The sequence below is a fragment of the Harmonia axyridis genome, chromosome 1 (genome assembly GCF_914767665.1).
Source record: "Harmonia axyridis chromosome 1, icHarAxyr1.1, whole genome shotgun sequence".
Taxonomy (NCBI): Eukaryota; Metazoa; Arthropoda; class Insecta; order Coleoptera; family Coccinellidae; genus Harmonia; species Harmonia axyridis.
In genome coordinates this window covers 2651795-2667626 of record NC_059501.1, presented here as the reverse complement: position 1 = coordinate 2667626, position 15832 = coordinate 2651795, and the positions used below count along the sequence as shown (strand labels likewise).

The 15832-nt window shown below is 39.9% G+C and overlaps 3 protein-coding genes across 5 annotated transcripts; 2 read left to right on the top strand and 1 right to left on the bottom strand.

The window, feature by feature from the left end:
- Positions 1–239: 239 nt before the first annotated feature.
- On the top strand, positions 240–7619 carry LOC123688714. The gene is made up of 6 exons (XM_045627347.1): positions 240–668; positions 2955–3573; positions 5177–5268; positions 5531–5726; positions 6213–6526; positions 7296–7619. Exons 1-6 carry the CDS (start codon positions 307–309, stop codon positions 7426–7428), a joined length of 1716 nt encoding a protein of 571 aa, XP_045483303.1. The 5' UTR covers positions 240–306; the 3' UTR covers positions 7429–7619.
- LOC123688716 (phosphopantothenate--cysteine ligase) lies at positions 7548–9817 on the bottom strand. The gene is made up of 5 exons (XM_045627351.1): positions 9410–9817; positions 9127–9355; positions 8855–9069; positions 8196–8381; positions 7548–7928 (listed from the first exon to the last, which is right to left on the bottom strand). Exons 1-5 carry the CDS (start codon positions 9536–9538, stop codon positions 7758–7760), a joined length of 930 nt encoding a protein of 309 aa, XP_045483307.1. The 5' UTR covers positions 9539–9817; the 3' UTR covers positions 7548–7757.
- On the top strand, positions 8235–14814 carry LOC123688715 (testicular acid phosphatase homolog). 3 transcript variants are annotated; one of them, XM_045627349.1, is made up of 4 exons: positions 8235–8372; positions 9335–9502; positions 11489–11590; positions 13739–14814. In XM_045627349.1, exons 3-4 carry the CDS (start codon positions 11561–11563, stop codon positions 14675–14677), a joined length of 969 nt encoding a protein of 322 aa, XP_045483305.1. In that variant the 5' UTR covers positions 8235–8372; positions 9335–9502; positions 11489–11560; the 3' UTR covers positions 14678–14814. The 3 variants fall into 3 exon arrangements, with proteins under 3 accessions (XP_045483305.1, XP_045483306.1, XP_045483304.1); XM_045627350.1 differs by lacking the exons at positions 8235–8372; positions 9335–9502 and adding an exon at positions 10808–10832; XM_045627348.1 differs by lacking the exons at positions 8235–8372; positions 9335–9502 and adding an exon at positions 11190–11429.
- Positions 14815–15832: the final 1018 nt, after the last annotated feature.

Genomic DNA, 15832 nt, shown 5'->3' with positions numbered 1-15832 from the left:
TCGTGGATCGCTTCAAAAGCTTTCAACGCGGCATTCGTACGCGGCCAGAAAGATGGGAGAAAGTAGTGGCCATCCATGAACAATATTTTGAATCATAAATGTATTACCAGTTTTTCATAATAAAGCCGCGAATTTCGGAAAAAAACGGCAGAAGCAAAGTTGTACGCCTACATATTTCTGACAGCTGCATCGATACGAACCACAGAACCGACCAATCCACCCCACAGAACACCGGGACAAGCCCAAACGTCAAACTCCCTCCTCGCAATGTCAAAATGACCGTTTCAATCCACACCGTCCAGAACCATGCAGAACATCAGTGTATCCAGCTCGAAATCCAGACGAACCATCTACTCCAGTTTCGTGTTCCCTACCGGCAACAATGAGAGGCGGTCGGGTGACCTCAAGTCCTCCAGCTTCTGTGGCTTTGCCGAAGAACTGAACGGCAGGCTCGCCAACCTGGGAAGGCACCAGGATTCAGGCACGCAGACCAGCAAGACCATCTTGGAACTGGCGCAGATTGAGTCGGGCAGCATGTCGCCAGATAGTCTAAATGCGAGTCCGAAGGCCAAGACGAAGATCCTGAGGAATACCAACACCCAGACTAGTGTTGAGGCGTTGGACTCTTCAGAGGGGTATGCTAGTTGTGAGAACGACAGGGTCTTTGAGTGAGTACTTGGTTGTTATTGTTGGTGTTATAGCTATCTGTCACTGATTCTTCCTCTGCCTTCCATATACAGGATGTTGTATAAGTTTTATGACAAACTTGGACTGATTATAGCTGCACTGATTCTGAAAAAAAAAATTACATGAACGAAGGTCCGATTGCAATCGCTTTCCAATTCAGAAACTCTTATTGCAGGTACATTTGCCTATACCACAGAAGGTTTTGTTCTTTTTCTGGCAAGGTTTTTAGCTTCATCATTTTCTTTAATCCCGAGTGATCGGGAATCCAGCTGAACAGATTTATGTTTGCCTATTTCATTACCAAGACCGTGGTGTCTTTCCTCGCTTTGGATTCATCACGTGCAGTCCTCTAGGGTTTATTAGGATAGAACAGCTCCAAACACTCCGAATAATCATCAATTTATTGTTGTTTTTGGTCAATTGTGAGCTCGCGCGCAAACAACTTTGAATAGAGCTCTCGCATACCCAAATATTCATTCAGATATGCCCAACACGTTTTTTCGATATCTTTAAAGTCTCGGCTATGTCGACCAAGTCCACTTTTCAGTAATTTAAAATTTTTTTGTAGACTTAGTTGACGTTTTCGTCGGCAGCAGTCTCTTTGGGGCGTCATCCAAAACTATTTTGTGGACTTTTTTGATATTTTTGCCAGTGAGAGCCTCTTTAGGGCGTCTAGTGCGTGCATCGTTCCTGGTGCTCACTACACCTCGTTTAAACTTAGCAATAAACCACTTTTCACTGGTTAATATTCCTGGTGCAGAGTACGAATAATATTTATCAAGCCAAGTCTTGACTCCAACGGCATTGTTTCTCCAAAAATCAATGTTTCATTCACACACGAATCCCTATTTATGAATTTTTTTTAACGAAGGAAAGTTGCTTAACTCAAAATGCTACATAGGCGTACAACTTTGCTTTCGTCGTTTTTTTCCGAAATTCGAGGCTTTATTGTAACAAACTTGAATCGTTTATGATTCAAAGTATTGTCCATCGCTGGCTACTACTTTCTTCCATCTTTCGGACAGCGTACGAATCCCGCGTTGAAAAAAACTGGCTATCTTTCGAATCGATCCAATTTTTCACTTCTTCATAAGACCGGAAGTGCTGATCAACTAGGCCGTGCGCCATGGATCGAGATAAGTGATAGTCCGAGAGAGCAACGTCTGGAAAATACAGCGGGTGGGGTAGGAATTTCCATTTCAACGTTTCTATCATATGTATGTCTTGGCCACTTTCGCAACATGGGGTCGAGCATTGTCATGCTGTTAAATCACTTTATCATCTCTCTTGTTGTATTGCGGCCGTTTGTCTTTCAATGCTCGGCTCAAACGCATTAATTGCGTTCGATGACGATCGCCTGTGATTGTTTCAGTCGGTTTTAACGACTCATAATAAACTACGCCAAGCTGGTCCCACCAAATACTGAGCATGATCTTGAAACCGTGAATATTCGGTTTGGCTGTCGGCGTGGAAGCATGACCTGGATATCCACATGATTTTCTGCGCTTGGAATATTGCAGAATCCCTTCCATCTTTGCCTTGAAAGCAGCTGTTCACAAGCAAACAAATGACGTACAACATCTCACGGCTTTAACTCCTACGGCACCCAATTTCCTTGTTTCTGAATCATTTCCATGACTTTCAGGCGTTTTGAAATGGTTTGTTGTGTCACTCTTAATGATCCTGTCAATTTTTGTAGCGTTTGACACGAGTCTTGATCATTTGATGCTTCCAATTCTGCATCTTTGGAAACCTTATCTCTTCCACCGCCATGCTGATCTTCGACGTCAAAATCACCGTTCTTGATGCTTTGAAACCATTCTCGGTACGTTCTTCCACTAATAGCGGCCTCACCATAGGTATTTGAGAGTATTCTATGCGCCTCAGCCGCAGATTTCCTTATATTGAAGTAGAAAATTGAAACCTCCTGCAAATGAGGAGAATTTGGCTCGTAAGCTGATATATTTAATCGACAATAATTTCATGATGCAGACACAAATCGACTAATATTTGGATGGCGTTATGTTTAAAATCATCTAAGCTTATTGTATGACATCTACGATCTATTTATTTCGACTACCACTTACCGCTACAGTTATATCTTACGAACTAATAGTCCAATAGCTGTCAAATTTATACACGTATCTTTTGAAGGTTAGGGATAACGGATAACTTAAAATCATATGGATTCAATACTAGTAGCGCCATCTGTGTCATCCTACCTACTAGCTAGTTCTCCCCCACTCTCAACATCTTTTCTCCCGAAGGTTCGTCGAGAGCAGATCCTCCCAACCCCCTCCCAACTCCGCCAACCTGGAGGAAGAAGACGACGACGACGACGTCGCCGGCGTCACCGTCGTCCGTCACCGACGCCCGAAGGAGAGATGCGCCACCCCCTTCGTCGAGACCCACCACCCGAACTACGTTCCCGACGTCACCGACGCCGACAAGAGCCGTTCCGTCACCCCCTCCAACTCGTCGGAACGAGTCGAGACGGCCGGCAAGACGACCGCCACCACCAACTCGAGCTCGGTCTCGAGCAGCTCGCCGAGATCGTCGACGCGAGGAGTCAAGACGACGACGACGCCCGGCGTCGTCACCTACATGGCGCCCACGATCTCGAGCGAGAACAAGAACGCTCAGCACGTGATCAGGAGGCTGAACAGGCTGTTCGACGCGCCGAAACGCGGCAGGTCGTCGAGTCCGAGATTCGCCGGGACGCCGGACGTCCCCGGCGCCAAGGTGAGCGGCGGCGTGCCGTACGTCGAGCGGAGCGTCAGCACGGTGAGCTACGACGCCGCCAGGTGCGCAAGGCCGACGCCCTCGTCCAAGTCCAGCATGGAGGGTAGCGTCGGCGAGTCGTCGGTGGATTTTCTCTACGATAAGGTGAGGTTTGTGAACGTGCTACACCACTTTTTGTGAAGAAAGTACTGAAAATTGATCGTTTTGTGGTGATTTCTCTGCCAGCTCGAAAGATGGCGCCGCACGCTGCGTAGTTCTCGGAAGAACGCCACTGTTTAGGATTTAAATCCTACCGTTACACGGCAAAGTCCCTACGCTCTGCATTGGGGGTAGGAGTTATTTAGCAGGGCCTACTGAGTTTCGATACTGATGATTCCAGCAGTGGTCCCGGAATAAAACACCGCAATAAATGGTATTTTTTTAGAGCTATAGAACTTTAAATTGCAATAAAACAACGATGGATGATTCGATTGACATGATTTTATTTACCCGCAAGATAATCTTGTGGCATTACATTTTAAATATGATTTCTGGCATATGACCGCCACGACTGGCTCGGATGTAGTCCAATCTAGACGTCCAATTTTCGATTACTTTTTCCAACATTTGTGGCCGTATATCGGCAATAACACGGCGAATGTTGTCTCCCGAATGGTCAAGGGTTTGTGGCTTATCCGCATAGACCAATGACTTTACATAGCCCCACAGAAAGTAGTCTAGCGGTGTTAAATCACAAGATCTTGGAAGCCAATTCACAGGTCCAAAACGTGAAATTAGGCGGTCACCAAACGTGTCTTTCAATAAATCGATTGTGGCAAGAGCTGTGTGACATGTTGCGCCTTTTTGTTGGAACCACAGCTCCTGGACATCATGGTTGTTCAATTCAGGAATGAAAAAGTTAGTAATCATGGCTCTATACCGATCACCATTGACTGTAACGTTCTGGCTATCATCGTTTTTAAAAAAGTACAGACCAATGATTCCACCAGCCCATAAAGCGCACCAAACAGTCAGTTTTTCTGGATGTAACGGTGTTTCGACATACACTTGAGGATTAGCTTCACTCCAAATGCGGCAGTTTTGATTGTTGACGTAGCCATTCAACCAGAAGTGCGCTTCATCGCTAAACAAAATAAAATGGACGTAGTGCGCGATACGTATTCCGCACAGAACTATTATTTTCGAAATAAAATTGCACTATTTGCAAGCGTTGTTCAAGCGTGTGTCTATTCATGATGAATTGCCAAACCAAACTGAGAATAAATCACTTGACAGCTGTTAAATCGGTCGCTATCTTGAACAGTAATGCCAACTTAAAGTTATACACCTCGAAAAAAACACCCTATAGAAGATACAACAAAATTTTTCTCTACCGAAAATTAGAGAATAAAAGAAGGAGAGGTCCTTCTTAAGAGAAGGAAAAAATAAGTTTTCTTCTTATACCGTAGTTCTTCTTTCTGTCAGACGTCGTATTATGAGTTTGTAGCATGGCGGTAGAACGGAAAAGTTAATACGTCCTATTTCGAAGGTGGAACAATCGATAAATATTGTCTGAGTAACTAACTCTTGCCATAGTATAAAACGTATTCACTACTCCTATTGACCAATTTTCGATACTTTCTAATTTTGACAATATGCAATATCCATATCATTTCACCAACAGGTGTACCTAGTTTATATTATTTAATTATTTCTATACCAGAATATTCATAATGCTAACCTACATATTCAAAAACATTTTTTGCAGGAAACACTTAGAAAAGGATCTGATGAAAACATAATTTTATCTTCCGACAATCTGATGAGCACCCCATTAGCAAAAATCAAGGATCCAGATTGGTAACTATTTCCTTATTCCGTCAACGAAACACAGAATCACGAATCAACTAAGTTAGAATAATTCTGGGAGTCGAAATAACAATTTCAAGTCTTATGCAAAATTGCCTCCTCAGAATCATAAGGAATTTAGGAAACCAATTGCGCTCTTGGAGATCCCATATAGCTATCTCTCCAAACTCGAAATAAGAATAGAACGATCGGTTCGGAGAACAAGCGCTCAAAAGTTCAAAAAAGAAAATTAAATTCCTATTCACATTCGTAGGAACACATGCATTCAAGGCCTCGCCGAGATCATAGACTGCTGCAGGATGACCGACCTGGACCAGATCTACCCTCACATGACCATCATCTACCAGAAGCTGATAGAACTACTGAGGAGTCCCAGGTCGCATGTATGCAGGACGTCTTGTCAGGCAGCCGGCAACCTGTTCGAGTTCGTCAGAGACACCAGAAGACCGGTAAGGCTAATTTTCATCTTAAATCAGGTTGATTTGGACGATGAAATTGCGCATTACCATATCAGTAACAATTGAATTTGTCAGTTCTTGATAATAACGTCTATTAAAATATCTTTCAACATTGTTTTGTGTCCTCGCCTGAACTCAAGCGGCGCAACGTGCCTCTAGCTTTGTTGTGATATCACTGTTATTAAAGATTTGTCTCATTTATTTTCATTACTAGCATTAAAATTTGACGATTTATATCATTACATTACTTAAGTAAATTAATTTTGTAATTGGTAACTTAGAAGTACTAGTATATTACCTTATAGGGTATTTGAAGCAGCATAAATTGACTTGGCGCTCAATCATTGGTTCATTTACCAGATTTAGGAATACATCCAATCTCCATCATAAGTTAGACCAAGGTCTAAATTTTAGCTTTTAGCTAGGTATTCTGTAAAATGTCACGTTTCAACCGTCTGATTCTTCGTCCCCTTCCAGGAGTTCGACGAGGTGGTGGATCTGCTCCTGTTCAAGACCGCGGATGCCAACAAGTTCATACGTCAGGACGCCAACCTTGCCCTGGACTGCATGGTCACCCACATACCCACCGCTCACGCCATAAGGGCGTTGTGTTCCAAGGGACCCGCCCACAAGAACTACCTGGTTCGCACGGCCACCGTACGTCTCATCGTGTGTGCGGTGGTGATAGCTGGTCCGGAGAGCGTCTTGAACCCCGCCAACAGCGAGCAGACGAGGAAGAAGATCTTCTATCACATGCCCAAGTTCGTCGAAGACAAGAATCTGGAAGTGAGGTAGGTCGGACGCACCTACACCAAGCTATTTTTTAGTGTTGATAGAGTCAGATGATTCCGTGCTTTTTGGATCTAGTCAGCTTTTCACTACAAATGCGGTAGCCATCTTCAGAGGTTTCTTGGTCATATGTTTGCTCAATGTTTTCTATCCACACTCCCCTAGGCCTCTCTGAAGCTTAGAGCTAGTAGGAGCTAGGAAAGCTTCGTTTCTGTGTCCAGCGCCAGCAATGCGAATTGCTCTGAAGCGTTATTTGTTGTCCTGACGCGGTAATCATATTTTCTCCATGAGGATGGGGTAGGAGATTAATCCCCTCCACTTCTAACAGAATCAGCTCGAGTACGATTTAATGCCGGCAACCACTATGAACGATCGGTGTCTTCTCTGTGTTGTTTCTGCCTTCCAGCACAAGATATTATGTACGCCTTCTTTCTTATTCAGATGGTCCAAGAAGGCATTTCAGATGTTCCTCACAGTGAGATCAGATAATGAAGGCGTCATTGATATATCATAGCCAAGTTGAACGCTTCTTTTGAACATTTGAAATGCAATAAACTCTGAAGATGCTTTACGCAATTGAAGAGGAACTTCAGATAAAAAACGAACTAGACCAAGGCTGGAAGCATGGAATTTTCTAACTCTATCGAGCAGTCTGGTCATAAGAGTCTTCAGCACTATATGATTTATAGTTCTTTGAACCCTTGTTATTGACATAAAATTGGGTATCTTTACTTAATTCTCAAAACCTTAATATCAGTCGTATTGTTGTAGAAAGTTTGGAGAGAGGCTGTACAAAGTTCTGTCTAAAGAGTTCAGATTCGACCTCTATTTGAAAAAGTACCTGGACAAGGAAGAAGTGTTGAACATGAAGAAAAACATAAGAAATATGACGTTTAAAAGTTAGTCCCCCCCTTTTTTTGTGCCTCATGCCAAGAAGATAAAGTACGAAGCTTCACAGCTCAGTCTTGAATATTTCGGACTGTGCCTTAACCTATACAGACAGGAGTTAGAAATGAAGAACAATTACGATAAAAAAGGAATATATATTTCCACACATAAGGACCAACATCATCAATATACTTATACAATAATAAATGCCTCTGTTTTTCATTTCACATTATAAATAGTTTTTACCCTGATATGATTATTCGGATTCCTCCATTCTGGTTACACCGATACCATCTAATTCATCTCTTTAAAACCTACTACATACATTGGACGCCCCTCCCATCTTCAGGAACTCACAAATTGATCGTGACAGGCGATGCAATTCGAGACGATCAAATCTTCTATCTCCAGTCCGCTTAACATCTGCTCTCTTGTTAGCATACACTCGTAACTGTTATCATGTGTGACAAACACGACTTTCTGTCTTCTGGTTTGTAACATGTTACCTATCACTAGCTGAAAAAAAATTATTCGTTATGAAGAGTGAACCTTTCTCTTTTTGAACTTTTTTTCAGAGAATCATATTGTATAAGAATTGTTTTGGTGATGTTTATTGTTATCAAATTGTCATCTCTGAATTTGTCATTAGTGTCACTTATCATTAAATCCTAAACCTGGAATGCCAAGGCAATAAAAAAAATCCCCAAAACAATTCTTAGTTAATAATGTCTATTTTATTGTATTCTCTTTATTTATTTTTTCTACTAAACACTAACTACTCACCTTATGTTTATACTTATTCAAGGCTTCCCTGGCTTTCCTAATTAAAATATTTTCATCAGTTTCCAACTTGAAGGATACCACATAGGCATGAGGTACCCATAGGCTAACTAGAGGTGCTAACATCTTTGGCACTAGTTGTAGTTGGATATTTGGAACACCAGCAGCAGACTGGATTTTGTGAGTAGGCTAGAAAAATAATGAGAATAATAATGTCTACAATTAACATACAATGTGAACTTTTTGGGAAAACTCTAGAAATTAAAAAAATTTCTTTCTTACAGAGCTTAAATAGTTTTCCTACATGAAGAGTTTACACTTTATTGAGAATAGACTATTTGACTTATTTTTCAAATTCTCCTAAAAGGTTTTTGATATTTTTCAATTTCAATTATCGAATAAATATCAATCAAAAAGTGAAATTTTGAATTTTACTTTTTGATTTTAAGAAGTCACTCACTGCTACGCCAACGACATCACTTGGAAGTATAAACAATAAAGTGCTATATGCATTATTGATTGAATTGTTTTTTACACATCGATTTACATATTTTTGGTCAAATTGATGTATAAGGATGTCAATAAAGAAGATAATATTTTTTAACTGCCAGATAGCTTACTGTGGCAAAATTTCAAATTGTAATTGAACATAGTAAACTCACAATTTCACTTGAAGGAATATAAAAATCTGAAACAGCTGCAGCTAAATACAACAAGGCCCTGTTGCCAAATATTGTCAAACATTCACACGCTGCTCTCAACAGCCAGAAGTAGTCGGACAAAGTTGTAAAAGTGATGTATAATATCCTCCCCCCTTCTTGAACAGTCTTGTAACTTTCAAGAATGGGTGCTAGTACATCTACGTTATCTGGTTTTACTGAAACGAATTTAATGTTCGGGTGTTATCTTGAATGTACGAGGACTGAAACTTTACCTGATATGGTTGTATTTGGACCGCTGTTTTGGATAAGTAACATATCCATAAATTTTTGGCCGTTGAAATGTCTAGTAAACGGTTCTAGACTCTTCGCTCTGTATAAGAATATAACGGAATAATCATGTTCCAAAAAGTACTCTGTTGATGCTGCTCCTCTAGTGCCTGCACTGAAATTGTCGACAAATCGTACTGTGTTATGTTCTAGGGGTATAGTGGTGCCGCCAGACTGAAACAATGTCAATTTAGTCTGAGTTTTGTCGATGATTCATTCATATCTTACTGTAACAAGAACAATCCTTCGACCAGATTTGTTGTGCCTTTCACAGAATTCTTTGAGTAAGGACCTATTGTCTTCGAAGTCTGATGGTGGTAGGTGAGTAGCATAAAAGTCTTCCCACTGAGAGGCCATTTCTTTAAGTTTTAATTAAAATTGAAATAAATTCTTCTAAGTATCTACCAAATTTCGTTTATTTTGGTTAAAACATCAATATCTGTAATAATACTGTTTGCTGAAAATTTCTCGCATTCCCAGGAAAAATATTCAAATAATGATTAAAAATTGCATAATTTGAAACCCATTTGCTTTCACCACCAAATTTAATAATCCCAGTTCAAGGTTTCCGAATCTTTCTGGTTGTACTTTGAAATGAAGTTCCTAATTCTAGTAGGTTAGTTTACATTTGTATGACGTTTTTGACAACCATTTCGTGGATTTTAATAATTTCATAGAAATAAAAGTCTTTTTTATCACGGTTGGCAATAAGCAGCTATTAATAACCGTAATCTCTAATAAAGAGGGAAATATCAATGAATGTGTGAAATTTTCAGGATGACTTATAGAGGTTTACCACTGTTTTCATCTCAGCTAATAAAATATATTATAGACCATTCAGAACAACTTTGGTATTGTGTCGGTCTGTGTGTCCGCAAATCCTTGTAACAGTCACAAACTATACATTATTATCTGATTCTAATGGAATTTAGAATGAGTATTCAGTTCGGGCCGTAAATGGACCCATAAAAACAGCTTTGCTAAATTTTATTTATTCGACCAGTTGAATTTTGGTAAAATTTGGAATCGGTGTTATGGTTGAGACAAAAAAAAAGGCTGATCCATGATTCCATGAATCAATTAGATGAAACCTAAAGGTGTTACATCACTAGATCTCGGATTGTGATCACCTCTTCGAGAAATAAAGACTGCCAAGAAACTTTCCTCGCCAAATTCCGAGATTGTTTCGTTGCTTGTGTGGCACGTAGCGCCGACTTGTTGAAAATAAACATCGTCCAATACCTTCTAATTCCAGCCCTAAAAAAATCATTGATCATATCCTTAATTCCAAAGATCGACGAGGAATCGTCGTTGTTTTTGAGCAACGCGCACGGTTTCGATTCTTCACATCACTAACTTGACCCAAGAGCTCAAATTTTTCCACCAGTTTCATTATTGCTGGCTGGTGATTCACTACGACCCAAAAGTGCTTTAGTTTTGCGAACTGTAACTACAAAATTTTCAACCATTTTTGTAGTGCGTTGTTTCATTTTTAGTAATGAAGTAGTTTTTACTTGTCAAATGTCGATAGATGACAGTTTCAAAAGTGACATCAGTCGAGATAGCGGGATATTCAAAATGAAAAACTCATTATTGGAAAACCCTATATGAAACTGCATTCTTTTCTTCAGATTCACAGTATCACATACAGGTAATAATGTTTTATACCTCAGTGATGTATTTTGTTTATTTACCGAAATAAACTCCATTATTATTATTATTTCTTCAGATTGAAAATTCGATTCCAAAAATGCGAAAATAATACAATTACATTTCGAATAAAACATTAATTGAAAAGAATCAAATTCAATGAGAATATTCAAAAATTCCTCAATGTATTACAGTTTTTCCTTGCCTTACTAACCCGCAACTGTTGCTGTAGTGTTGTATTTATTGATATAAAAAACAATCGAATCTCTCGGAAAATTTTGACTATTTATCTCCACCAGGAAAAATGATTATCATTTTGATGTCTTATGAATTTGTTGAAACTGATAGTTATCAAACGGTGGTTTATAGGTATTTGTTATCGATATATGGGTCGTTTGTAGCATGTGTTTTATAAAAAGACAACATTTGTGTTTTCCGATAAGGGAAATAGATCACAAACGGATTGTTGTGATATTCGGCTAGTAATTCTTTTCAAAGTCGATCAACAATCATGTTTACCAATGCCGTATTGGCCCCGTGTTTGATTTTGCCATTTTTGTATTTCGCGCAGTGCGATAAATTATTGGCGGTAACAACGGTATTTTCATTTAATTCTTTTGCATTCATTATCTGGATCTGATTATCGTTGAATTTCAGTTGGTGCGTCATGGAGAGAGGTTAGGATCTTATGACGCTTTCGATCCTAAAGATCCTTACTTGGATTTAAGGATGGACAATCCTGCGAACGAGTTGCTCAATGTAAGTCGAACAATTTTCTAAAAACTTAGAAATAAGGAATTTGTAAATTTTTGTTGTATTCTGACTCATATAAATTTGAATGCGCCTATTGCACATTATAGGAACTATAGTTCCTATACTTTGCCTATTGCTCTTTGTAAATCACAGAATTTTATACAGGTATGTGCAGTCCAAAGGCTCAAAAGCTCCTGATTTCACGTCAGTACTTTCCTTATGTTTTCGATATTCTTCTTGAAAATTCCATATTTCTGGTAATATTATTGGAACCAAATTTTGCACGAGGATTCAAATGGTTATTCTATATATGTACGAGAGATTTCAACAAGATCAAATCTGTAATCACGGTAATATTACATTTTTAGCATTTTCTTCCCAAATATTCTACTTGAATTTTTCATTGCTCTGATTATCATCTTGATACACAGTGGTGTAGAATTTCAATAGGAAAAGGATCATCGCGCCCCTATATCTACGCCACTGGATAATGTTGGTCGGGTACACTCACCTAATTCGGAACATTATATTATCTAGACTTAAATACCTAAAAACCAAAACAATGAATGTAATATTACTAGAGTTATAAGTAAAAAACTAATTTTTTTTTCCAAACTACGCTGTATTTTTATACTCGCGGGGAAGAAAGATTCCACTGCCAGGTAACGACATACCGGTCTGCCTTCAAAAGTATAAACTTCTGAAACTTCAAGAAATTATAATAACACTGCGCAAAAAAAACGCACATTATGGAAATCTCAAATTTATTCTACAACTGAAGGTGTTCTCAATGATAATTATTTTTAACAGAATGATGCATGCATACGTTATCCAATTTCAACGTTTTTCTTCAATACAGATGTTTTTTCCCAGCAGGAATAAAAAAAGATGAGATTTTCAGATTTTGAATGTATTGGCTCCATTCTGAGATCAGTTGTTCTCGATCAATTCTAGTGATCAATAGTTTTTCTTTCGTTTGATTTTCTACACTCGATCGCTATGCAACGCGAAAAACGCAATTTGACCCAAGAGGAATGTGCCCAAGCGGTAGTTTTGCGAGAAGAAGGGTGGACATACACAAGAATTGCAGAAAGGTTTGGAGTTTCCCATACAAGTGTGTCCAGAATGTTGCAGCGATGCTGGGAGACAGGTATGAATGTCCGAATACCAGGACAGGGTAGACCACGGGTAACAACTGCCATTCAAGAACGTTACTTGAGAGTTTCTTCGTTGAGACAACGGTTTGCAACCGCTCGCCTCCTTCAAAATCAGCTTGAGCAAACTCATGGGGTGTAAATTAGCACTCAGACAATAAGAAATCGCCTCAGAGAATATGATTTATGGCATCGTGTCGCGGCAAGAGGCCCAGCTCTCACCCCAGCCCATCGAATGGCGCGTTTGGATTTTGCGAGAGAGTATATCCATTGGGAAGAGGCTGATTGGGAAAGAGTGCACTGAGCATATCTTTCATGTGGACGTCTGTATACAAGGGAACGTCGATCACAATGGTAGAGGCAGAATCTAGACTCATCTGTGAAGAGAACTCTTTCCCAATCAGCCTCTTCCCAATGGATATGCTCTCTCGCAAAATCCAATAAGGACATTCATACCTGTCTCCCTGAATCGCTGCAACATTCTGGACACACTTGTATGGGAAACTCCAAACCTTTCTGCAATTCTTGTGTATGTCCACCCTTCTTCTCGCAAAACTACCGCTTGGGCACATTCCTCTAGGGTCAAATTGCGTGTTTCGCGTTGCATAGCGATCGAGTGTAGAAAATCAAACGAAAGAAAAACTATTGATCACTAGAATTGATCGAGAACAACTGATTTCAGAATGGAGCCAGTACATTCAAAATCTGTTAATCTCATATTTTTTTATTCCTGTTGGGAAAAAATATATGTATTGAAGAAAAACGTTTGAAAGTAGATAACAAATGCATGCATAATTCTGATAAAAATAATTATCATTGAGAACACCGCCAGTTGTAGAATAAATTTGAGATTTCCCTAATGTGCGTTAATTCTTTTGCGCAGTGTAATTTGAGTGGTAAAGCAAACGTCGTCATCCTACACACATAACAAGATTCTCCGTACCCAACCTAACCTTCCCTTCGAAATAACATGCAAGATTTGACAAAAGTACCTTTGCAGCTAGGTGTCCAAGAGCTCTACGACGTCGGTAGATGGATGAGGAAGCACTATTCGCACTTTCTACCTCTAAAATACGACGCCAACGACATCTACGTCCAGTCCATCGACTTCAACAGGTGTCTGATGTCAGCCGAAGCGCTGTTGGCAGCCCTGTACCCACCAGTTGGCGAGGAAAGGTGGAACCGCAACCTCCTCTGGCAACCTGTCCCTATCCACACCACCCTTGTCAGAAACGACATCATGCTACAGTGGACTGCCTGCCCCTACTACACTCTGAACTCCCGCAAGGCCTTGGCCCTTAAGTATAAGATAAAGAAAGAAAATGCAAAGCTCTTCGAGTACCTCAGCAAGGAAACAGGATCGGAAGTCGACCTACACAACATCCTTCTCCTTTACAACGTCCTCAAAGGCGAGGAAATGATCCATCTCCCGATGCCCATCTGGACCCGCGGCATCATCAAAGACATCACCCCCCTGGTGGAGGTGGAGTTCCAGATCAACTCCTTGGATAAGGCGTTGAAAACGCTGAGAGCTGGCACGTTGGTCCACAGGATGCTGAGGCAGTTCGAGAGGGCGGTGTCCGGCAGGTTGGGCGAGAAGGGCGACACCTTCAGGAAGTTCATGCTGTACTCCACTGCGGACATGCCCATATACTACCTGGCGGATAGCCTAGGCGTGCGCAACCTAGGTTTGGTCACGTACGGCTTCAGCATGTACTACGAGCTGAGGAGGGACGTGGTGGGCGATCATTACGTGGACGTCTTCTTCAGGAACTCGACGGACGTGGGGTCGGAGACGTACGAGGCTGATGTGAGGGGTTACGAGGGTACGATGAGGTACGAGGTTTTCAGGGAGTTGGCTGAGAAGTTTAGCATCAGTCCAGAGGGGTGGTTGAGTCTGTGCGCCGACCTGACGGCCGGCAATTCGACCAAGAGATGAATTCGTTAGGTTTAACGAAAGTTTGTGTCGTCTTTTTGTTTTAGTTTGTTTTTATAATTTTTTGTTGTATCAACTGCTAGAAAATGTTGAGTTGTATTCGATTCTTCCCTAATTTAGATAAATTTGATTAATTTATTTATATATGTTTTTATTTGTCCTTATTTGAATTTTAGGGGGTGGTTATTTTTCTTTGAAACTGTTTGCCTAAGGTTTAGCAGAGTGATCGCCGACAATGATTACATTTTTTTAGGTAAAGAAACTAAAAATTGAGCAAATTTTCCGTGAAGTACATTTCTTTTACAGTTTTCATGTATTATTCGAAAATGTCCACTTTCAGATTGAACTGAACTAATCGAGTGATTCTCCAAATTCATTTTTTCTGTTTCCAAAAACATATTTTCTACAAGCCTAAAGATATCATTTTCATTATTATTATCAATCAACCTGTTGAAACTACAACAAAATATGTTGGGTATATTAAAGGCTCACACAAACCAGTGTGGCAAATGTGGATATTCGTTCCTCATCTAAGTTTGGACCCTAATAATTCTTTCTCGATTGATAGTTTGATAATCGAAAGTAACGATTTTCGATTGATAGTTTGATAATCGGTACTACCGATTATCAAACAAACGTGGCAAATGCGAATATTCGTAACGCATCTGAGTCTGCATACTAATAGTTCATTCTCGATTGATAGCTTGATAATCGAAAGTAACGATTCTCGATTGATAGTTTGATAATCGAAAGTAACGATTATCGATTGATAGTTACCGATTATCAAATAAACGCAGCAAATGCGAATATTCGTACCTCATCTGAGGCTGGATCCTAATGATTTATTCTCGATTGATAGTTTGATAATCGAAAGTAAAGATTATCGACTGATAGTTTGATAATCGGTAGTACCGATTATCAGATTACCACAAACCAACGCGACAAAAGCGAATATTCGTATCGCATCTGAGTCTGGATCCTGATAATTAATTCTCGATTGATAGTTTGATAATCGGTAGTGAAGAAATTACAAAATATATAGAGTTAAAATGTCGAAAACTAATTTTTGGAGGATGCAAAAGCCCTGTTTTCTTCGATGAATTCTCTGTTACAGATAAGATGTTTACTAAATAGAATAAAAATTGGAACAAGTAATGA